The 24,447-nt window shown below is 44.4% G+C and overlaps 3 protein-coding genes across 6 annotated transcripts in view; 1 reads left to right on the forward strand and 2 right to left on the reverse strand.

The window, feature by feature from the left end:
* Positions 1 to 1,585: 1,585 nt before the first annotated feature.
* Positions 1,586 to 10,668, forward strand: poc5 (POC5 centriolar protein homolog (Chlamydomonas)). 4 transcript variants are annotated; one of them, XM_031570667.2, is made up of 13 exons: positions 1,586 to 1,729; positions 2,452 to 2,535; positions 2,732 to 2,879; positions 3,028 to 3,117; positions 3,313 to 3,491; positions 3,760 to 3,936; positions 4,565 to 4,669; positions 5,210 to 5,389; positions 6,896 to 7,061; positions 8,233 to 8,378; positions 8,804 to 8,950; positions 9,159 to 9,332; positions 9,991 to 10,668. In XM_031570667.2, exons 2-13 carry the CDS (start codon positions 2,452 to 2,454, stop codon positions 10,126 to 10,128), a joined length of 1,734 nt encoding a protein of 577 aa, XP_031426527.1. In that variant the 5' UTR covers positions 1,586 to 1,729; the 3' UTR covers positions 10,129 to 10,668. The 4 variants fall into 4 exon arrangements, with proteins under 4 accessions (XP_031426527.1, XP_031426530.1, XP_031426528.1 ...); XM_031570670.2 differs by having other exon boundaries at positions 1,587 to 1,729; positions 2,468 to 2,535; XM_031570668.2 differs by having other exon boundaries at positions 1,587 to 1,724.
* ankdd1b (ankyrin repeat and death domain containing 1B) lies at positions 10,467 to 17,450 on the reverse strand. Its single transcript, XM_012828488.3, has 15 exons — positions 17,037 to 17,450; positions 15,939 to 16,039; positions 15,737 to 15,835; positions 15,553 to 15,651; positions 15,183 to 15,287; positions 14,554 to 14,658; positions 14,317 to 14,415; positions 13,924 to 14,022; positions 13,534 to 13,632; positions 13,156 to 13,254; positions 12,768 to 12,866; positions 12,421 to 12,516; positions 11,761 to 11,962; positions 11,421 to 11,552; positions 10,467 to 10,980 (listed from the first exon to the last, which is right to left on the reverse strand). The coding sequence occupies exons 1-15, from the start codon at positions 17,260 to 17,262 to the stop codon at positions 10,928 to 10,930; spliced, it is 1,713 nt and encodes a 570-aa protein (XP_012683942.2). The 5' UTR covers positions 17,263 to 17,450; the 3' UTR covers positions 10,467 to 10,927.
* Positions 17,451 to 18,674: 1,224 nt separating this feature from the next.
* The window catches only part of polk (polymerase (DNA directed) kappa), an 8,298-nt gene continuing 2,525 nt past the window's right edge, over positions 18,675 to 24,447 (reverse strand). Inside the window, exons 3-9 of the mRNA XM_031570672.2 lie at positions 24,386 to 24,447; positions 24,115 to 24,147; positions 23,623 to 23,719; positions 22,468 to 22,639; positions 20,520 to 21,632; positions 19,943 to 19,994; positions 18,675 to 19,331 (exon numbers count right to left, since the gene is read on the reverse strand). Coding sequence (XP_031426532.1) covers positions 19,250 to 19,331; positions 19,943 to 19,994; positions 20,520 to 21,632; positions 22,468 to 22,639; positions 23,623 to 23,719; positions 24,115 to 24,128 — 1,530 coding nt within the window. The 5' untranslated portion in view covers positions 24,129 to 24,147; positions 24,386 to 24,447 and the 3' untranslated portion in view covers positions 18,675 to 19,249. The remainder of the gene's footprint in view (positions 19,332 to 19,942; positions 19,995 to 20,519; positions 21,633 to 22,467; positions 22,640 to 23,622; positions 23,720 to 24,114; positions 24,148 to 24,385) is intronic.

Consider the following 24,447-nt stretch of genomic DNA (forward strand, 5'->3'; position numbering starts at 1 on the left):
CTCTCTTTCCCAGACATTGACAAAGGCATCCTGCGAATGTGAGCTGGCGGTGGCTCAGATAGAAATGAAAGACTTTGTGATAGAAAGTCCCTCAAAGCCGAATAATTTACTGCCTGTCAGTCTCTGCGCAGGGCTGTGATAAATACCTGTGGGATCACATTGAGTCACAGAGAGGTGCAATGGTGCAGTGTAGCCCTGCTCTTTGACAGCAGCTGAAGCATCCTGGAGATCCCCTGCTTGAGCGATAAATAGCCTACCTTACCACATTTAACAAAAAACTAAAATTTTAATTAGATTTGTGCATCCCTGTGGCTAGAATATAACAACCAGGAAGCTATAAAGGAGCTGTTTCTCTCTTTCACTTCCATGCTAATATATATCTGAAACATTACAATAAAATATGAGGCCATTAATTTAAGAACAAATAGCCCAATCTCCCATTCTCTCACTTTTAGGCTTATGTTTCACACTAATCCTTTTTTCTTTTTCTTAAAAAAAAAAAAAAAAAAAGATGAAATGGTGATTTTGGAGCTTTGCAAAGGAAAAACAAACTGAAATTAGTCTTTTAGCATACTGTATGTGTATGCCTTTGCAATATGAATCATTCTCATTCTTGTCTCTTTAATTAAACCTATTGTATGAGCCACAATAATGATGATAATAAGTAACTATGGTATAATAATAATAATAATAATAATAATAATAATAACTTTGAAATTCAAGTTGTTTTCCTCAGCCTCTAAATTAATGTTTTTCTTGCAATAGACGTGTAATTAAAATCCAACATTTGTCTAAGCCTTACCCATTTTACTCTGTTGGTAATGCCAATAATGTCACCTAGCACTGGAGCAAAAAGCACAACAGCACAAGCCTCAGACACAACCAGAATTACACAGTATCCTATCCAACTCAATTAACCTTAAAGCTCAACTTCCTTTATGGTTTCTGTCCTCTGCCTGCCAGCATTCGAAATTATGTACGGGCTGAAACACCACAAGGAGAAAGCTAATGGATTGTGACTATTGTTCTGGAACAGATCGACTTGAGCTGCGTTCCAGCAGAAATACTCGTATGTAGCAGGATTCGCTTAGGTTATAGTGGACTTAGGTCGTGGTTTTGTCGCGAATCGTGACATTTTCGTGTTCTGGTCTCAAATAGGTCTATAGTCAAGATTGTAACTCAGTAAACTATAGTGATTGCTAGAGGGACAGAAAGCACACAAAAGTTATGCACCCATAGGCCTACCTTACATCATAGCAAAACAACTGTTAGGATACAACAATTACCACTGATTGGAAATTAACTTTAAATGTACCTGTTGAAGGGAAACAGGGGGAATACATTGCAAAAGTACAACCTACATGATTTTATTTGTTGTTTATTTGTGTATGCATTCTTATACCAGTATATGAAACGTAATATGGAAAAAACCCACGACAACCAACTGGGATATGTATTTTTCCTGCAGCGTCGCAGATTTCAGTGTGTACAACTTGAAAAATCTTTTCCGTTTATGTAACCGTGGTAACTTGCTATCCAATCACTAGCAACGAGGATGACGGGGTAGCCGTCGCAACCAATGTAATTTGGGCTTACTCGTGCAGTTAACAATTTGAAACTGCCAGGTTGAAAAGTTACGGATTTTTGATTTCGACTTTGTTTACTGGACTCCAGTTTAAAAGAAGGAAAATACGAATTGAAGGCAAACGGCACGACTGCCAAAGGCAAGGTAATCTAAACTCTGTATTCGCTGGCAGTAAAGTACTTCTACGGCAGAGGATGATGACAAGCTTTGTTCGCTTATATTGTAAATGAGACTATCCTAGATAGCGAGTTAAGTTAGCTCATCACTCTACATTTCCATAGGGTTAGCTTGTCACTATAACACGAATAATGAACGTCAGTCGGCACGAGTGACAACAAGACGGCTTGCTAGTTAGCTTATCAGATAGCGTACACATGAAGTTGCGACATGGATTATATCTATAACATTAGATTACTGTGTTGACGAGGAAGCTAAGCGACTGCATGTTTGCTAACGGTAGCTGGTAGTTATCCTCCCAAAACCAAGCTAAAGTTAGTATCACGTTATCTAAGAAGTATCAGAGATAGCAAGGAGAATGTCAGCTAACATTAGCTTAGTTAACGTTAGTAGCTAAGGGAGTTAACGTTAGTTGGCAGTTTCACTTGGCTAATGTTGGTAGTAGTAACGTTTGTAACGTTAACTGTTAATGTTAGCAATAGCCGTCATCTGTGGACATACATTTGAGGCATCTAATAAGCTGTTTGCCATAATGTCCACGCTAACGTTAGTCGTACGAAGTTAAAAAGAGCTGATGTACTGGTAAGTGTGTATTAATGTGAAGTTAGGGAACCGGCAACTTATTAGCATCGGCCAGGTAACATCAGCAGTTCGTAATTTGTTACCCCAAATGCTTTCATTAACGTTAGATGTCCTCTGATGAAGGGGAGCCAAACAGTCCAGCTCTGCCTATGGATTCAGATCGAGGGAGCTCGGTGTCGTCTGAATTGCAGGTGAACAGTTCTTTACCAATGCAATCCACAGCAAAACTAAGAGTCTTGGTGATCTTATTCATTCTTTGTTGTTTTGACTGTGTATTTGTACAACACCACCCATTGGAATATCCAGTCAAGAGATTGTGGTTAAAGTCTTGTGTGTGTCTGTGGGGTTGTTGGATTTGTCCTCCATGGAGTGTTTTGTTTTAATCAGGATGAGTATGAAGAGCTCTTGCGGCATGCTGTGGTGACTCCTAAATTTGAGCCAAGCACACCATCCCAGCTGCTTCAAATGTCACAACTCTCTGGAACAGGACACAATTCTCATCTCATGGTGGGGCGGCGATCTCAGTGTACTGAAGGTGTGAAGTTACATTTTGCTCATGAATGATTCATCAGTCAACAGTGATTTTATAACAGAGAAAATCTGAGAAAATCTAATAAAATGTTGTGCCCCCCTCCCTCTTTGCTGTTCCTTTCTCTTTGACTTGCTTCTATTTCAACTACCAGAGGACAGTGGAAGACACTCAGACAGAGGGGTGACCTCAACCAGGGCAACTCCTCTTGATCAGGATTCCTCTCATGTCCAAGCATCAGAAGGTAGAACAGTTTACCATTTCATCAGGGATACCCAATCTTTCTGCTTGCATAACAGCTATAGTAAAATGCATTTCCTGTTTGAATTTGTTAAGAAATATATGTTCAGAATCACAGAGTGAATACACAGAGACAGGGACTGCTCCCACATCTGCTCCTGCTGGTCCATTTCATTGGAACCTTTGTCATGTCTGTCAGATGTGGAGATGCTGGGCAGAAGTCGTGAGAGTGTATCAGACAGACCACAAACGGCATCAGAGGCATCCGGGCGAAGCAGCCTGGATGCAGTCGTCACCTTGGAGACTGAGGTGTCTGTGTCGGAGGAGAACATGACCAGAATGGAAAACCTCCTGGATATGTGGGGCGACAACCTGAAGGTTGACATTTTTAAATACAGGATTTGAATACATTTAATGTTTTTTTAATTTTTTAAAGCTTCATTATTTTCCTGATTGTAAATACAGCATTGCGTAGAGGTTTATGCAGCTTTTTAAACACTGTTAATGACACTTCCCTTGAGTTTACAGGACTAGTTCATAATAAAAGAACCAGCCCTCAGCTAGCCCTCTCTGATTCTGTGCAGTAGTGCACACTGTATATAACAGATGAGCATTGAGTGTAAAAGCATGTAATTATCACCCTTAGACCAACGTGATGATGGAGCTGAGAAAGTGGAAGCTGGGGTTTGCAGAGCAGCATAAACTGGTGCTGAGGAAGGAGAAGGAGAAACACGCGGCCGACATGGCTGCTGTAAACGCAGAGATGGACGGCCTGAAGGACCTGCTGAACACATTCGAGATCTCCAGTCAGAGGAAGGATGAGGTGTGTGTGTGTGTGTGTGTGTCGATGTGTCGGTGTGTCGGTGTGTGTGTGTGCATGCGTGCAAGCGTGTGTGCGCTCACTGCTCACACTCATGTTGATCTCCCATCCATGGAGGCGGGTAGAAAAGGACACACTGCATAGTCGAAACATTCATTTGAGCCATTTGAAGGTCATTTCAAGTGAGTTGAATCAGTGAGGTTAAAAATAATGTGTAGAACTTCATCCACTTTCTTGGAACAGTTTAAACGGTGACAGTTGCCCTTATCCATTGTGTCAGGCCCACAGAATTGCATGTTTCAGACCCTCTACTTCCTCCTACTCATGAATACTAGTCTGGTATGAGCAGACAGACATCTACCTCCCTAAGCCCTCACAGAGCTGCAGAGCAAAACGCTTGCTGAAGACACCCCACGCAGATAGGTTAATCTGACGTTTTAAAGTTTTCAGATGCATTCAGTGAGTAGGAACAGATTTGAAACGTGCGGTTCTGTAGGTTCCCAGGAACTGGTTTGAGAAAGATTAACTTCTATTCACTGCTGCTATCACTGACTAGCCTTGTGCTTAATCATATGCCGGATGAGGTCCCACACTAACCCCTTTTTTTTGCTGGTTGTTTTGTTTCTGGCAGGTGATTAAGAACCTGAGCTATGCGCTTGACAGACAGCGGGAGCGGCTGGAGATGATGAGGTCGTTCCAGCAGTGGAGGATGCGGCACGCCGATCTCCGAGAGGAGGTGACTGGGGGGGGTTGAGGAGCAGAGAGTACAGGAAGGGGAGACAGGATGACAGTCTGCACACCGCCAGGCGACCTTTGCCCCTGCAGAACTTGTTTACTTGTTGTCTTGCCTTTGAAGTGTTACATTATTTATAAACGGCGACAGGCTTCCTTGGGCTGGGCCCTGCAGTAGCTGCCTGTTGATTTGGATAGAATTCCTATTTTTTGACTTTTATCTCTAATGTGTTTACACTATCTAGATACTTTGAAACACATAATTGCCAGTAATTTGTGCACCATTGCTGAAAATAAGGTAGCACTTAATGGAAATCCAGTGTTCTCCCTAAATCTATCATACTATTGATATAGTTTATGGTGTACTATGATATGAGTGACAGCCAGATAGTGCTGTTTTTCCCCCTAGTTATTCCCAACCCCACTATGTCAATTATATACTGCAGTGTAAGAGAGGTGTCATTGCTAATTATTCAAGTCATAAACGTCACAGTTCAAACTGTCACTGTCTCACTGTAAGTTCCTTGGCGCTGTGAATCCCCAGGCTCAGGGGGTCAAAATGGCTGCGCAGCACTACCAGTTGCAGCTGAAGAAGAAGGTGTGGGCCGCCTGGCACTCGCTCGTCTCCAGCCGCTGGAAGGAGCGTGTGGAGGGGGCGTGTCGCACCCGGGCCGAGGAGGTCTGCATGAAGCTCTCCAACGACTACGAGGCCAAGCTTGCGGAGGTGAGAGACCCCCTCCGCAGACATGTTAATGATCTTATGTCCCTATGTCCTTAACATTGGTATAGTATGAGCAGATTGCAACTACAAGAATATTGGACCTCATTCTCGAACGCAGTTAAGACGACATGTCTTCTTAACTCTACTTACAAAGTTCCGGGGACAATTCTGGCATTCCTGAAAGTCCTAAAATAAATAAAAGCACTACACGAACACTGCACATGGCAGTGAATAAATAAATAAGCACTAAACTTAATTGCGTGAATGAAGCCATAGTCGAATAGAATGGACACATCTACATTCTGCAACAGTACCTCCACCTCTGCACCGGTGAAGTTAGGTCTGCGTTTACATCCATCCGCTTTCTGCTTTGACATGATTTTGATCAGTCTCAAGTTGCTTTCGCATTGCCTGTGGATTCTGTGTGCATACAGCCCTGCGGTTGCATGCCCTTATAAGGAGCTGGCGGGGCATTTATGTATGCAAATTAAGGTGTACGAGAACGCACGTTCAATTTAGGAATCAGTGCTCAGCTAAGAACACTTTGGCAATTCAAGAACACATTTCCACACGTTCATGAATCCGGCGGGGATCTTTCTTAGGGTTGGTCTTACGAAGTTCGTAAGAAGACAGAAGAAAACATTCCAGAATGAGGTCCAATGTGCACGAGGTGGTAAGACCATCAAATGCAGATGATGCCAGTCCCTCTAGACCTAGTAGGTTAACTTCCAACCGCAACGATTACGTAGACGTGCAAATCACAACTACAAGGCCAACATGGAAGAAGTGAATCGTAAGGTCCAATTCAGATCAAATTGAATCTAATTTCACTTAGCCTAATAGCTGAACCCCCTATCTGCTAAACAGTTGTGTAGACGTGCAATTCTAGATGGGCTGGCTCAAAATCATGGGAAAAAGTCTTTGAACCTTACACTGCCACAGCAGTAATGATAAAATATAGAACTCTTGATTGTTCACAGAAAGATCCTTCACTAAGAGGCAGCCCTTATGCCTTGGACTGTTTTTAGCTTCTAAATGGACAAGACATAGTCTTGGAAGGCAGCCCAGCCTGATGCACTCTCTCTGCCGCAGCATCCAGCCCGGCAGTAGACACGGGCAGAATTTTAAAATGACTAGTCGAGTTTTCGCAAGTTAGCTTTTTGTCATAGTTAAAGTCCATTAGCCTCGAAGGTTAATAGTCCCCGTGAATATTTGCAGTGGAAAAGCATGGCGATTAAGCTTGATTGATGTGGACAGCTACTAAGGGAGAGATGAATAGTGTGCAGGAGAGAGAAAGAAAGAAAGAAAGAGAGAGAGGGAGGGAGGGAGGGAGGGAGAAGAGAAAGAGGGGGAAGGGTGGAAAGAAGGGGGTGGTGCTGTGACAGGTTGACAGGGAGAGTGCGGGGGTGGCAGAGACTAGAGAGGCGTTTGAAGATGTTTATGTGGTAACCTTGTTTGACGTGTGTGTGGGTGGGTTGGTCGGTGATTGTGTGTATTTATGTGGGGCAGAATGTGGAGGCCCTGCAGAAAGCGCAAGCTGAGATCCAGAAGCTGCACCTGGAGAGGGACCGCTACGAGGACTCCATGAAGAAGGCCTTCATGCGCGGTGTGTGTGCGCTCAACCTGGAGGCCCTGAGCATCTTCCACGGAGGAGAGGGCAGGCCCCAGGAGCACGGTGAGACGCCATGTCTGAGGAGAACTGGGAAAGCACCATCTCCTCTCTGTAGGGTTCTGCAAGGGATTCCCATAACGCATATGTCCTTTAAGGAACACCCCCTGCAGGATGGCAAACCCTTGCTCACCCCAGTCATTTATGCCTGTTAAAAACAATGTTTAGCCCACCAGTAGCCAAGTGCAGGACCCCCAGGACTGTTAGTTTACATGTCATTTGAGACGTGTACATTTCAGGTTTGCCCCATCCTCAGCTTTACCTCCATGGGAGAGGAAGTGTGTGTGTGTGTGTGTGTGTGTGTGTGTGTGTGTGTGTGTGTGTGTGTGTGTGTGTGTGTGTGTGTGTGTGTGTGTGTGTGTGTGTGTGTGTGTGTCTCTACTGGAAGTGATGAAATGAGGCGAAACAGCTAGCCAGCAGGGTCCCCCCTTTGTTTGAGTGCAGTGAACCTGCAGCCTCAGTCTCTCCTTTGCCCCCCACTCCCCATACTCCACGCCCCCGCAACCCTCCCCCATCTCATCAGCCGAGTGCCTCGCACTGCTATGGATTAATAGTAAGCGGGGTGTAGGGCCTGTCGTTTTTCATTTTTCACTCAAGCTGCTCGCTCTTTGATGGGCCGGCCTGCCTGTGTGTGTGTGTGTGTGCGCGTGTGTGTACGCGGGCGTGTGCGCGTGTGTACGTGGGCGTGTGTGTGTGTGCGCGTGCGCATGTTAGTTGGTGTGTGTGTGTGTCTTATATGTGAGTGCGTGTGTCTGTATGAATTTGTGTGTGTGCAGTGGGGATGAATCAGAGTGGGTGGGAATATGCTGACTCCTCCTGGAGCGCTGGAAAAGGTTGGGACTCTGGCAGGGAACTGACAGCTGAGTGAACATTCCTTCAAGGCAGTGGGTGTGTTCATTTCACTGCCTCCTCAGCTCATGAAAGAGACTGTACGTGTGTGTGTGTGTGTGTGTGTGTGTGGTGTGTGCAGAAACGCGCACAAACACACAATGCACAGCTTCTCAAAAAGGCTTATCACTCATGTTTAGTGTTTTGAGGTAGTGAGCGAGTGTTCTTGTTAGATCAGTTCATAAAAAAGCTGCGACTACAACTTGTTTGCTTTGGAGCCGAGTTGTAATAAACTGTCAGGGACATTTTTGTCCACAAATGATTTACGCTCTGCCTCCACTCTGTCCAGATGCTCCGCCCCCACGGGATGACCCGAGCTTCGGCTCATTGGGCGGCCTCCAGCCCCGGCCCGCCTCCTCCTTCTCTGAGGGCGGGTTTGCCATGGAGACCCAAGCCGCAAACTTGGCACCATCCCGCAGTGAAATGGACAGGATGGTGAGAGTCCAGCCGCATTGCCAGTGAACGACCTGTCCTTGTGGGATGCTTTTCCTGTGTTTATTAAAAGACACTTTGTTTAGCCCGACATTGGCTCTGTTTTACTCTGCCTCCCTTGCTGGTCAGATTTCACAAAGCAAACTTCACTGACTTCACCCGGTAGGGGTTGTGAATGTTTAGCACCTCGTTGATGAGGCTTGTACTGTGAACACATTCATGATCCTTTTTGCAAGATAAAATGTCTGCACTGGCCTCCAGAAAGCCCCCCTTGCCATGTTTCTTAGTTCCCTAATGCACCATCCTCTTCTCCAGTGAGAAATTAAAGAGACCAAAGTGTGTGTGTGTGTGTGTGTGTGTGTGTCAGTGTGTGTGTCAGTGTGTGGTCTTCTCTCTGGTGATGTGTGCCGTGTCTCCTCTGGCTCCAGTCTCCAGGCCCAGGCCCGTTCCTCTCTCACATGGGCCCCGGCTCCAGCATGGCACTGCTCAGAACTGACGCATTCCCTGCGCCCTCCATCAGCACTTCAGGGACCTGCGCCATGCCACTAGGGGGCAGCGTAACATCCCACAGACAGGTATGGCACTATCAGACTTTCCATGTCTTTCAAATATGTATATCATGTTTATTTTAATTGCATTTGAACTTCTGCTTTGTGACATTATGGGGACCGATTGTGGCACAATGGCAAAAAAAGATGGACTATTAGTGTTGTGGATCTGAGTGGGGAATGGTGATGCACTGCATGATCTCCATGTGAACTCTCTCCTCCCCCCACCCATTAGGCCAGTGGCCGTGCGGGTCCCTCAGGCCCCCAGAGGCCCAGCAGGACCGTGACTGCTCGTGTGACTGGGCGTGCTGACACGACCCGGGTCCTCGTGCCCAGCAGTTTGCAGGTCACGCCCGCAGGCCAAACATTGAGCAACGTGGTTGTGGAGCGTCATCATCCCACTACTCAGGTATATGATGATATGCTATTCAGCTGTTTAGAATGAACAGTTCTAGTATGTTTTGACAATCTTAAATGAATTATTACCGTGTGCCGCTTTGATATGGGGGATCGGAGTGTTTATTAGTGTTTAATTCTTCTCAAACTGTGAAAAGATTGTGAATAAGCCTACTAGGAGGAAAAGTAGCCTCTACCTTGTATTGAAAATACTGTTTGTGTCTAAATGTAAATCGCTTAATACTAATCAGGTAGTGGATACAAATAAATACAAATGTGACCTTTATTCATTATACCTGGAAAGCTATATTTGTATGCATGGGGTGCTGCTAGTCATTTGATATGAAAATGCACTCAAGTGAAGAATTTGGGTATTTAGATTACTTTGCAATGTTTCATTTACATGTATTTTGTCATTTTAGTATACTGGTCACACTGTTCCTTGGCACAATCATATTGAAATTAGTTAAATAATTATAATGAATTTTTATTTGATTTTAACTTTCCTTGATTCCGTTCCGTTCCAATTCCTTAATTTAGAAACACGCTCTAGCAGCCTATAGTCCGTAGTTACTTTCTTTTCCTTTAGACTTTTCCTTTAGGTGTCTGTACTCATTCATACACTCCTCCATTGCTATCTCCTCCACCTGTCTCTCTCTCTTGTGCTGTAGTTTACAGTGGGCCAGACTACAGCAGCCAAATACCCGCGCTCCATTCATCAGGTCCAGGCCCTCCCAGGCAGCAGGAGCTCCAGGGATGTCCGAGCTCACTCCAGCTCTCACATCCACACTGTCAAAGTGGTGGAGTGAACACACACACACACACACACACACACACACACACACACACACAAAAAAAAGTATATTTTTTTGTCAGTGTATCTCTCCTCCTGAAAACAAGAAATTCCAAGTACATATACGCATTTTAGTCAATGCCACTGATACAAGTATCCACTATAATTTTTTTTTACTGAAAAGACTGACAAATTAGAGCTACATTTTCTTTGACAAGGATGCCACCCTCTCTCCCTTTTGGAATTATGTTGATTGGTTTAAGATTTAATAAATTGCCTTTTGAGAAAATGTTATGAGTTAGACAGAAAGTGGATCGATGAAAGCCATGCTTTGGACATGCATTTTTTAAATGCTTTTTTAACGATACTTGAAATATTTATTTTTTAATTTAATGTTGTTCTGGAATAATGACCCGTCCTGATAGGTTTGTTGTGCAATCATTTGCCTGTTGATGTTTTCTAATGATAATGTATGAAGCTAAGACACATACTTGAAATTGGTATGTACATGGTCTCTGTATACCAACAATAAAATATCTGAGTAAGTTCACCGCAAGAAGATATCCCATTATGATTTGGATTTTAAATGAACACTTTAAGAGGATTGTAAATGTTAAACAAACATTTTGGATATCAGGATATGAATCTAAAGAATCCTTGTCTGTGAGTTCAAAGTGACTTTCATAGAAGGAAGCCATTGTGTTGGATATGTGCAAAAGTGGCAAATGTACGAGAAAATTGCGCACATCAGAGAAGAGTCTCAGAAACCCATTTGCTGCTGTCATCTGTCGGTGTGAAATAGTCCTTGTGGAGCGTCATGAAATTGTGCATTTCTTTGTGCTGTCCTCGGCTTCCATTCGTATTTTCTCTGGAAAGAGAAGAAAAAAGGAATTTCTCAGATTTAAGAAAAGATGAAGGTCAGAAAATATGGGGAAAACCTGAAATGATTTTGGGAGGGAGGGCAGTAGTTAAGTAAGGTAAATAGTTCAGTTGGATTTGGAAACTTCAGCACAAGAAATTCACTGAAAAGCTGAGTATTTATGGCAGGTTTCACAAAGTGTGTATAGAAACATTTGTGTATTGTCTCTCCTTGATCTGTTGAATGGAAATTGAACCAATGGCTTTTGTCTCTCCAAATGGCGCTGTCCGTCCTGTTCTCATGTCCTCAAGAGCGTGTAGGTCACGCGTGTAGTGTAGTCATTCGGGCCATTGTAAGCTTTCAGAGCTTGACATATTACATTATAGGGCTTTATTTATGAGGGGTCAAAGCATTATGAATAAGGTCAACTTCGCTGTAATCTGTCATACCTGCGACTTTTTTGTTCCCTATGGAGAGGAGCCCCTCGTACAGCTCTTTGATGGCACTTCTCTGGGTGCTAATGATCCCATGGAGCCAGATCAGAAGCATCCTGTTCCCATGTTCTTGGTAGCTCTGGGGCCCTAGAACAACAATTTGACTTGGGATATAGACAATCCTAAAGGATATAATATAACAGTATTTATAGTTCAACTGAACTTATAGTTCAACTGTTATTTTCTTGTACATTTTGCAAAATACACATGCAAAATATGAGTAGGATTAATATGGTTTAATTCTGAACATGATTTGCTGTCAAGTCAACAGGACCACCATCTCCCATGCTGTTACCTGTCCACTGTTCCTCAATGGCATCCATTTGCAGCTTGGTGAAACCCCAGTGTTCTGCTAGCCTCTTCCAGTCGTTGCACTTGAAGTACTTATAAGCCAGGTTCCATATGGTGTCGCGGATCTGCGTGGTGTCAGCTCGGTGGTCTACTTTGAACGTCAGTGGTAATTCATTGTGAAGAATCTCATTTGTCACTGCATTGGTCTGAAAGGGCAATTTATTAATAGCACTCCCATAAAATGGACTCCTCAGTCAGGAAGCCCTCAGTGGTGAAAAGGCAGTTATCCATGAATTTATCTTCCACTAAAAAAATATGAAGGTTTTCAGGGGTTGTGGCAATCAGTTTTGTTTTTGAGACCCCTTGTGAAAAAAAACTGGTGGTCATGTAATTGTTCTGTCATGTCTGAAAGTGCACCAAGCAGAATTGGACCCGGTGACATTTCGAGCGGAATTGATATGCTCAGCATTATTGAATTACCTCTCATGATAAATGCCCAGTGAGAGAGGAGGAAGAAATCAGGCATAACAGTTCCATGTAATAAACTGTCACTGAATTAAATAGCACAATTCTGAACATGCTAAACAAATGACTTTGCCACTGTATTCACCATCCAGCTTTGAAAAACTGGGAATGAAAAATGCCACCTGGCTCCTAAACTCACCCTCCTCCAGTGGAAGTATCTTTCTGCTTTGATTATCATGTCTACGATGATCACAGCATCTGCTCGGGCAGCTACACCCAGCGCAGTCTTGCCTTGCTGGGAATCAGGACAAAAAAGTACAAAAATAAAGATTCAGATCCTGGTGAAGATCCCCCAGATAGCAGCTGGACAGTCATATTCATTTTTTATGATAAAGGAAGCCGTAAACCTAATGATCTCAAACCGGCCAGCTCTGCTCCGTAAAAGACAGCCCAGTTTTATGGTGTGGCAGTGGAATTAAGGGTGATGTGTGTGTGTGTGAGAGAGACAGAGACAGAGAGTGAGAAAGAGAAGAGTGCTTTGATTACCCTGTCCTTGAGCTCCAGGTCCAAGTCGGCTTTCAAGATCATTTCAACCACGTCCACCTTGCCAAGCTCTGCCGCAATGTGGAGAGCAGTCTGTCCCATCTGAAGTTGATGAGAGCACACTAACTATCAACCATTCTGGCTACACGCTTTATAAGCACACAGCACGAGGGGAGCTCTGGTTCTTGTGTGTGCATTCAAAATCGCCAAGGACCAGAGTCCCCACAATTTCATGAAATTACACATGGTTCCGTTCACACATGGTTCAGTTTTAACGGCCCCTCATAAAAACACTTTATTTCCCAACCCAGTGCTAGCCAGTTACCAAAAGACACAAAGATAATCTTAGCTCAGTTCTCTTGATGGCTTGCCAAGGGATCCGTTTACATACGTGATCAGTGATGTTGGGGTCGCAGCCAGACTCCAGTAGCGTGTGGATGATAGGGATGTGGCAGTTCTTCACTGCCAGGTGCATGGGAACCTCCATGTGCTACATAAGGAAACAGCACATACATAAGGAGACAAGCACCATTCCTCGATAATGAACTCTGACCTGCTTCGGACCTGTGTTTGTCAGAGACAAATGCAATACCAAAATGATACCCCATACCAATACACAAACATAGACTCAAACACCATCAGACACCCATAACAATAAAATCACATTTGTTCGCATGTAAACAAAAAGGTATGTTCCTAACAACCAAATTGCAAATTCATCTCATCTTTACACACACTATACTGTGGCAGCTGTAGGCCATGCGCCCACCTGGTTCTGTGCATTCATCTGAGCACCATTTTCAATGAGGATTTTCGCCAGTGAAGTGTGACCTTTTTCACACACAGGATGCAAAGGGGAGCTCTTGACCTGGGGAAGTGACAGGTGATGAATTACACCTGTTCTCAATGGAGATTATTCTTCATTTTCCTCCACACAATGAAAATGTACGCTTACATTAATGTCCTCTGAGTTTCATGTTATGTCCCCGGTAAATCTAACTCACACATTGTACTGGTCATCACTGATAAACTTTTTTTTCGTATCATGTAGTTCACATAATAGTTATCTTATTGTTAAGTTATGTGAGACGGGTCAGTCTGGAAAGATTTTCCTTCTTTTACATCTCAACCCTCCCCAGTGTCATTGTTCTGTGCCCACATTGTTGGCTATGTTGGGATCACATCCTGCTTCCAGTAGAGCCTCCACACACTCCTCATGAGCTCCGTCTGCTGCCAGGTAAAGTGCTGTCTCCCCAACCTGTGGAAGAGGAGAAGACTGGGGTCAGGATCTGACTCCCTGAAGGTACACACAAGTAGGACTGGTTTCCTAGACAAGATGTTTCTCTAGTTTACTTAAATGATATGTTCATTTATTTTCAATCAAAATAGGGTTTCAAACCTTGGGTTTGTGTTAATGTTACCACATAAATAAATACAAGTAAACCGCAAAACATCAAATAATAGACGAGGTATACAATCAAAGGATTTTAATGTATTTTTTCAATATATATTTCAGTGTCAGAGTTGTTGTGTGTGACACTGTGAAAGATACCTTGTTGACTTCATCACGGATATCAAAGTTGTCAAGGAGCAGATGAACTGCTTCCACCTGGCCATTCTTAGCAGCCAAGTGGAGTGGCGTCTGTCCATTCTGAAACAAGCGCCACAGAACAAGTCCATAGTGTCATGTGTGAGTCTGATACCCGCTGGGCCCACTACTGGCCCCTCTATTACCCTATACACAGACTGAAGAGGGACTGCACTCATGGCTTGGGTTAGCTGTTCACACCTCATTGGCCTCTGTGGTGGCCATGTTATATGGATCCTCCATTAGCATCTGCAGCATCCGTACAGAGCCATGCTCTGCAGCTACTGCAAAGGGCCAGTTCCCATGCTGAGAGAGAGAGAGAGAGAGTATGTGGAGTGGTAGAGAGAAGAGAAGAGAAGATCATTTTAAGAGGCATTTATGATGAATGGGTGAAAGGGGTGGACAGGGAGAATACAATATTGATTGGAGACTGATTTAAAAGTAGAGTCTCTAGGTTTGTTGTACAAAGTGCTCCAGTCTCCAGCAATCATGTATTTCTGTCTCCCCGATTCTTCAATTCAGTTTTTTGCATCACATTTGCTGCATCACAAATTACTAAAATGCCTGAAGTTCTGAGTTACATCACAGCAGTCCTAGAGATATTTGTATGTTTTGAGGTAAAACGATTGCAAAAATAAAAAAGTGTCAGAAAGGCTGTCTTTGCTTTACTTTAAATGTGTATACTCTCAAACTCTACTGTTAAATCACTGCTGAATAACTATACTAAACTGACCACTGTATGTGACCACTGCTCTTCCTGTGCTTTTAACACTGACCTTTGACTTTTGGCAGACTGAAAAGGTTCCGTGCCCTGTTTACATGTCGGTTACCTGATCTCTCTTATCCAGCTCCTTCATCTGCAGATCATCGATGATGTAGCCCATGATGTCCGTATGGTTGTTTATGGCAGCGCAGTGCATCATGTTCATCCCTTCCTGGCAAGACACACCCACACAAGTCTGTGCCTCTCTCAGCATATCAATCAAAACATGATTTAAAGACGTCATCAATTTAGCTTTCAGAAGATGACATATAGGGCTATGCTTTTAGAGTGGTAACAGCCGCCCGTAATGGCAGCTCATTTTTGGATTTGACACACTGCAGCAGAACCAGTTAATGGCGGTGCTTAAGGGACTGAGAACAGGTCAGCCTGATCAAAAGGAACTGGACAGTGGCAGTGGGGCACAGATCCTTGCTCACCTTGGTCTCCACGGCCTGATCAGCTCCTGCCTGTACTAGTAATTTCAGGATGTCCAGACTGCCAAACCAGGCAGCCAAGTGGATGGCAGTGATCCCATGCTGCACACAAATAAAACCAGGCTCAGTGTCTTTTGCAAGTGGAATGATGTTTGGAGTGCCTGAGGGTGAGCTGTCTCCTGTCTACCTTGTCCCGTAATTCAAGCTTGGCTCGTCTTTTCAGAATGACCTCGACAGCCTCCACGTTTCTGAAGGCCACGGCGTAGTGAAGTGCAGTTCGATGGTGCTGGGGAGAAGCCAAGAGACCGAGTTGATCAGTGCATCCCCCACGGCCCACTCAATAGGAATGAATAACCCATCAGTTACATGTGCTCGCTTGCCAGACTCACTAGGTTCTTCGCATTGACGTTCACCCCTCTCCCGTTGAGTTTCATGGCCTCAATATCATTTCTCTTTGCTGCCTCAATGTACTCCTTCTCAGACTCCAAAACTTCACAAGAACAGTGACATGATTAACAAAAGCTTAAACTGTGAAAAGAGCTGTCAATGACCAAACATCGGACAGTATGGGGAATAGCCATTAGAAACTGTTAAGTCGTGCTATGCATGCAACTCAAATGATCAGAATAGACACAAACAGAGTTACCAATACAAAATACTTTTCCAGGAATGAATGTGTGATAGCTGTGAGCTTTCTGGGGAGCTGGACAAAGAGGAAACCATGCTAATTATTCCACTGGAAAAGACTTTGCTGAGAAGACCAGTGAATGAATCAGAGGCCGGGTCTAGTAGACGCCAAGGCAAACACTCCAGCCAATATGGCTGTAGTGCACACACAGTAAAGTGTTGGGCGTTCACCGTTACGGTCAGTGAAATGTATGCGATCATGCCTATCACTCTGTTAATGATTAATGTAACTCCATGCAGATACATTGTTGATTTTCTTTTTGGAGCTGAAACCAGTCTTCAATGAAAACATCTCCCAAATATAAAGGGTTTCCTTAGTCCTAATCCACAACCAATAGTGTTCTTATGTTTTAAATTATTCTGTTGACCTGCTTTAAAGTACATTGTGCAAATCTATTAGCAATGTTAGAAACACACAATTGTTTTACTTTGCTTACAGCCACTGCTGAATGACAAATCAACAAGGTAACCTTATATGCAAATGCAAGCTTTCCAATGAAAAGTTCAAGATCAAGATCTATTAAATCTATTTCTGAACTCAGAAAACACTAGTGTTACCCCTGCTGTTACCTTTAGGCTCACCAGAAACAGTTCATCTTCTGTGCCATACTTACATTTAGTTTTTTAAATCTTGCTGTATGCAAACATGTTATAGCAATGTAACATGCCTGGGCATGTAAGGTTACCTTGTTGATGTGTTTGTCAGCAATAAAGTATTATAAATATGTCACGTACACATAACAATGCTATTCAATGATTTTTATTTTTTGCACATAACAGACACACACTCACAAACTTACGCATCGCCTCATTGTCGTAACTGGTGTCCGGCTCAGTGTTGTCCCTCTGTAGGATTAAATCTGTGAAGCCTTTCACAGGCTCAGAGTTGAGCCATGTCTTAGGGTTGAGCGTCTCCCTCTTCAGAAGAGTGTGCTTCAGAAGTCGGTCTCTGAGTCCCAGAGTCCCTCTCTCCATAGTACTCAAGCTCTTTCTCTCCATAGTGCTCGATTTCTCTCTCTCTCTCATTCACTCTGGGACTGCCGTTTGTGTCACATATTTTAATGTCTACAGTGGCTGCAACTGTTTGCTCACTAAGTGCACAGTGCACACCCACAAGAAACATGCGACACATAACTGAACCCAGTTTAATGCTCTGGTCAAACTATTGAGGTCTTCTGTACTAAAACTGTGTGGACTGAAGACTCCTTGTGTTCATACCCAAACTGTTCAGACAAACTTTTGGACAAATAACCTGCTGTGGGTGCACAGTGATCAGAGCTGTCACTACCTACATTGTCTGTGTGTGTAGCTACAATGTTGAATTACATTTGAAGTTCAAGGGCAGTCTGGCTTTGTTTATAGCCTTATACAACCACTACACTAACAAGAGACCCATTGAGATTAAGAATCTCTTTTTCAAGGGAGACCTGGCCAAGACATGCAGCAGCATAAGTACAAACATAGTTACAGACAGAAAACACAAAAGGAGACAAAATTAAACAGAACTATAGGAGTTAGTGTCATAGCCAGGTAAATTAAAAACATTGAATCTGTCTCTAGTTCTTTCATTTTGGATTTAAAAGCATTAAGTGAGATAAATTAATTTAGTTTCAAGTCATTTTGCAACATATTCCATGCCAAGGGTACAGAATACACAAATGCCCTTTTTCCAGTTTCCGTACAGGCATTTGGGACATGCAAGAAGTCCTGAGAACGCAAAGAGTTTTTCCTGGCACTTTTCTGCTTGATAAGGACACAAAGGTAGTATGGGAGCAGACCAAGAATTGCCAGCAGGCCATCCTAACCAAGAGTATAACTCACAGTAGTGAGTCAGAGCTTTACAATTTGTGTTGAACGTCAAGGTAGCATGGTATGCTGTGTCAATCTTATGAAGACACTGAGCAGAGGTGTGTATATACAATAGATCACCATAGTTCAGCACAGATAAAAAAAAGTGGCGGCAACAAGTTGCTTTTTTACATTAAAAGAAAAACCCAGTTTTAGCCTCAGCTTTTTCACCAGGTACAGCACATGTGGCTTAAAATTGAGGGAGTCATCACTCAAAATACCCAGGTATTTATAAGAGTTAACCATCTCTATTTCACCCTCAAGAGTGACTATCGAAGCGATATTTTGTGGCCTGTTCCTAGAGTTGGTAAACAACATAAGTTTAGTCTTATCTGCATTAAGAACGAGTTTCAGCTGAAGTAGGCTATTTTGGACAACAATAAAAGCATTTTGCAAGTATTCAATGGCCTTTACAAGAGTTGACACATATATAACAATGTCATCAGCATAAAAATGAAAATATTATACTGTACATTCATGTAGGTAGTGACAGCTCTGATCACTGTGTGTCTAACTTTGGAGTGCATAAGGGTGTAGCCCTGTGTAAGTGTAAATACCAAGGAATATGGCACAGACCAACCAGTTTACTGAGGGACAGAAAAAGTAAATGCACACAAACTTCAATTGTGATAAATTTTTTATTTTTTCAAAATACGCAATAAATAATTTAATACATATGATATGCATTTGTTGAATTCAGCATTGTTTTATACGTACTCGGATACAACTTCCCTAAGACGTGCATCAATAAATTAACCTCCTTCATAATTTACCGGGACAAGGATTAAAACGAGCAGAGAGAATAGTCTAGCTATTGCACAAGCTCTCTGACATCATCTCAGTCCGTGCTGAAGAACAAGGCCACCTCCAAGGTAAACAAACTTAGCAGAAGTCACTTAAGGACAGAAAGCTGGCGTCAGAGAATATACACAGAAAACTTTAAAGGCTGTCTAACCTTTATATTCTTGGTCATATTTATTCTCTCTCTCTCTCTCTCTCTCTCTCCCTCTCTCTCAAACATACACACACACGCATAATGTGTTAGCTATGGGTCTAAGACTAGACTGCATATTGCTGTAACAGCTGAGAAATTGACTTCAATAGAAGCTGCTTCAGTTAGACATTCATCAGAAGAAAAGTCAATATTGCACTTGTCAGAGCCTCATCATCTGAAGAAGCGCTCAATGGTATTTCTAGGGGCAGCCGCTTTGCTTTTCTTAGATGGGGGCAGCGGAGGAGATCCCGATCTGCAGAAGATAACACATTTACATTTACACACACATCCTCCATCACACATATGTTATACAAACGTTATCTGAGGGAAGCATTTTTATCTACTGGATGTATACGCCACTGAATAGGCTTGGAGGATGATGGATTGCTTCAACCAACTACAGGTGAGATAATGCAGCTGACTCTTCACATACTTCCTGGTTAGGTAGATTCATGACTAGTGCAGCCTATTTTTATCAGCTGCATAGCAGTGGCACACTTGTATGGAATAACTTACCTTATAAGCTGTAATCAAGGCTTATCGTGTGCTATAACCTTATTCACTAAACTGTAGGTATTCTTGTTTAGCAACCATTATGCTATAAAATACAAATGTGCAAGGAACTGGCCAAATACTCTTGGTTCTTTTTTTTTGCCCAGCTTTTGGTTACACAGCATCAAGTGGATTCAATCTTTTGCCTCTGTATGGCCATATTTGACCTCACTATACCTCTTAAACCTGAATCAGCTATCCAGAATTTCCGTGATGAGAGATAAAGAGCTGCCAACTACAATTTGTGATCAATGTCTGATCCGTATTACACAATGATGAGAGAACAGAGGTAAGCCCTAGTCTGATTCTTACCTCTTGCCCTTTCCCCTGTGGTTTGCCGTTCTCTGTGTGGTCTGGCCTCTCCCTGTAGGGAACAGTAAGACCATGAGCTCAGATAAAAGATCCCAAACCCTCCAGGGCATCTGCCTCCACCCAAACACACTGCTTGAACTGCCAGAGAAACAGCACTGAACTGTCCAGGCATTCTGCGTTAGATTGTGCATTCCGAATAGCGATCAAATGCAGCGAGGGGAAATTCGCTACCAACAGGGATCTTTAAAAGGACCTCTTCGTTGCTAAAAGGAAATCCAGAGTGTGAATAATTGTTTCTGCTTGTAAGTATCTGAGGAATTAAAATGACATCAACATAGTTGTGAAAATAATACTGTTCAATTTCAATAACAGAACGAACCCTGTGACCTAGATTACTTGATAGCAACCATACAGGTAAGCACATTGTGAGCATACACCTGCAGGTGAATAAAGCATACTGCACATATTCACACTTCACACATATGCGGAGTCAATGGAATTATAAAAGGACATTTTTAAAATGATATTCACAACCAAGCAGGCACAAACAAACACACACACACACACACACACACACCTCTGGGCTGGCTGATTGAAGGGGCAGGCAGCTGAGGAGAGGAGGTAGTGGTGGCGGCTGAGGCTCCTCCTTGCAGCTCCTGCAGCGTCTCGTGGGTCAGACACTCGTCCACGTGGCGGTTGAAGACAGCCAGGTCGCGGGAGCTCTGCGGCTGGCAGCATACAGGGCACGTCAGAGCAGGCGTCGTGTCGCCGCAGGCCGAGGGCTCGTCCACAGGGACCGGGACAAGGCTGGGGATGCCAAAGGAGCTTGACTTGTCCGCGAAGCTGGATACGGGATTCCCCTCCTTGTTAATGTGCAAAACAGCCTTCCCGCTGACAGCATCTGGTGTGGATGGACGCGTGGTGTCTGCGGGATATCGCAGGCAGTCTTGGCTCTCTTCATCCAGCACGTCTTCCTCACGGATCAGGATACTCTGCGATTCGCCTGTGCTAAGGCACGCGTCTATGTGCCGGTTGAAGGCCTCCAGGTCAGTGGTGTGCATGTCCTGGAAGCACACGGGGCAGGTGAGGCTCTGTGGTGCGTGGCGGGTGGAGGCAGACGCCGATGCCGAGGTACAGGGTGGAGAGTCCGAGACGGTGATGACGGTGACCGGGGAGGAACGGCCGGCGGCGATCCTGGCTGATGCTACCGCTGCAGACGTGGATGCAGTGGACAAAGCTGACGAAGCTGTGGTGGCTGGTTCCTTGTCTGCCTCTACGTGACTGGACGTGGCAGCATCCATACTGGAGTGACCAAAAAGTGCAGTAGACACTGGATCATCATCTGTTGTGGGGTAGGACCCAGACCCACTGTTGGATCCCTTGGCCACCTCCCCGGCTGCCCTCCCGTGCTCTGCCTGCACACGCACCCTCTGGGCTTGGGCCCTCTGGAAGAAGGACTGTTGGGGGGGCCCGCCGGCCCCTGCCTCCCCGCCTCTGCCCCAGCTCAGGGGCCCAGGTGCCTCTGGCGGTACAGGGGGAGCCTTGGTGGGGGCAGAAACAGGTTCGGCTCTGGGTTTCGGCTCGCCTGCTTTGCTGAGGTCACTTCCTCCTCCTGACTGTAGGAATCCCATGATGCTCCTCTGCTGGGCCTGCTTGCATTCGGAGCTGACAAACCCAGAAACACGCACGCCTGCAAAACAACAAACAAATAAACAAATCTACAAAGGGAAGCTACAGAAACAGTAAAAGAAATGACAGTATTTCTGTAATTTAACGGGGATAACAACACAATTCATATGCTCAAAAGTCTTGAAAAGTCTGAAAGCTTTACCAACATCACACAAACAAAGATGAGTGTACCGAACAGACTTAGATGAAGGTGAAAGAAATCAGCTAGAGCTAGAGCAAGCCGTTACATCCAGCTGTATCCGCTAAAGATGGAAATTAAAAAGCCTCAGGCGACTGTGCCACTCCACCAAATTAGGCGACAGATTTCACAGGAGGTACCCCACAAAGAGGCCCTTTTCCCGCAGTGTGGAATTGTTTTCTCTCAGCTGTGGGAAAAAGCCTATTTCAAATCATGTTCACTAATTGAGTCATCAACGTTCCCTACTGATGCAGAAAGAAAACATCAGCGTTCAATAAGTGTTGTATAATTAACTCAAAAGGAAATCGTTGCTACTTCTATTAAGGATACGTATACACATTTATTTATATAAATATAAATAATTAAAAAAGAATAGAAAAAAATAAATAAATAAAAGAGAATAAGACACAGACATGGTTGATGTGGATTTGGTATGTGAGTGTTTCCAATATCCATTGTTTTGCCCAAACAAATAACAACTGTTACTCAGCTGGTATGGTGGAGTCTGTCAGGTCAACGAGTTCAATTCTCAGCTTGTGTGTGTGTGTGTCTGTGGGTGGGTGTGTGTGTACATAAATAAGTATTGTGTGTGTACATAAATACATATTTTGCCAGACCTATACCAATATCTTGAGGTCAATAATGAAATGAACATTACCCATGAGTCTTAGCCTGAGCGGCTCTGGTTTGGCCCCGTCAATCTCCACCCTGAGCAGCTCCTTGGCGGCGGCGAAGATCTCGTCGGCGGTGGAGGTGATGCACTGCAGCGTGGACGCCCGCGTCTTCACCTCGAAGCTCACATTTTTCAACTTCAGGGTCACCGTCTTGCCCTGGCAGAAGGCACACACACACACCAATCAGAGAAGCCCGCAAAACCCAGCTGCTTTCCATCACCCCACCCCCGCACTGATGCTGACCATCAAGGGCTCAGTCACCAGCAGAGGCCCTTTTGCACAGCGTGTTTGCCTCACAGGGCTGTTGTGTGGTGCGGTGAGGGGGCGGCTTTTCATCACGCCTCATGAGCCAGAGCGAGGCCAAGTGACACTGGCTCTCGAGGGACCACTGCTCACCACCAGCCTGAGGTATGGCAAGTCAAACAGAGAAATCCTGAGCCGCACGCACACACACACACACACACACACACACACACACACACACACACACACACACACACACACACACACACACACACACACACACACATAAACACACAAACACACACACAGCAGTCAGACCTGTCTGCTGTTTCAGGCAGTGGCAAAGTGGTGCTCCAGAGCAATGTACCCAGACTTGAACATTAAGGACTACAGAGCTAGAAACAAACATGGAAATCTGTTTTTCTTGAAAGCATTCTAACGACTTTTAGAGCCAGTTTTAGCTGCATCACCCTGGACAAGCCGCCTTCATACCCAATTTTATTTGTAAACCTTCACATGAATATCACTGGTTTGACAGAAGTCAGGTTTCTTGCTATTTGCTTGTACAGGCCTCCTTGCCGTGTGGGTTAACTAATCTCAGGCCACATCTGGCGACAAAACCAGGGAACGTGTAATTAAGCCATCAGCATAATGCATCAGCTACACGGCAAATTATCTGTTTGCTCCTCCAGAAGCTACAGCTCCAGAAACTACAGCACTTCAAAGACTTCAGCAAAACAACAGATGTGGAGTCAGAGGCAGAGGCAGAGGCAGAGGTAGAAGCAGAGGCAAAGGAAGAGGCAGAGACAGAGACAGAGACAGAGACAGAGACAGAGACAGAGACAGAGACAGAGACAGAGACAGAGGCAGAGGCAGAGGCAGTGGCGGGTGGGTACCTTCAGGCCCTCCTTCAGAAGGTCCTGAGCCAGATCCTCACAGAGCTCCCTGCACAGAGACATCTGCTCCTCCATGTCATTCATCTCACCAAAGGTCCTGAGAAAGAAAGAGAAAGAGACAGTGAGAGGTGGGGAGAGCAATTAAGAGGCAGAGAGAGAGAGACAGTGAGAGATGGGGGGAGCAATTGGGAGGGAGAGAGACAAATAACAAGAGAGGGGGAGCAAGAGGGAGATGGAGATGGAAATGGAGAAAAGGAGAGAGTGACAAATCCAGAAATTGACAAACAAGTAAGAGACAGAGAGAGGGAGAGGGAGATAGAAAAAAAGGAAAAGATGAAGAAGAAAGGAGATGGTGAGAGAGAGAAAGAGAGAGAGAGAGAGACAGAGAGGGTGATCGGGGAGTAAATACACAAAATAAAATGAATCAGGAAGACAGGCGGTCTGCTCTGTGTTGGCTCCCTAATGCAGATTCATGAGGCAAAATCAGATTACCTCTCGGTGCTCATGCTTTTTCTCTCGCCATCCCTGCGGGAGACATAAAAGAAACAGCATTCATTTACACACTACCCTCACCAACCAGATGCCCTTTACTCATCAGTCTCGGGGGAACGGCTCTCATGCCAGACGTGAGACAAGACCAATCAATGTACAACACGTTCTGCTATCAACAGCATTCCCCTTCAACCTGCTGACTGACACAAACACAGTACTCTTACAGGAAGTCGAGCAGAGGGAAGAAAAAAACGCCATCTGTGCTACAGACCTTTCGATGTGTGTGGAGCCCAGCCCCAGAGATATCTGCAGAAAGTGGTGCCAGGACGTCTC

The sequence above is a fragment of the Clupea harengus genome, chromosome 7, assembly GCF_900700415.2.
Source record: "Clupea harengus chromosome 7, Ch_v2.0.2, whole genome shotgun sequence".
Taxonomy (NCBI): domain Eukaryota; kingdom Metazoa; phylum Chordata; class Actinopteri; order Clupeiformes; family Clupeidae; genus Clupea; species Clupea harengus.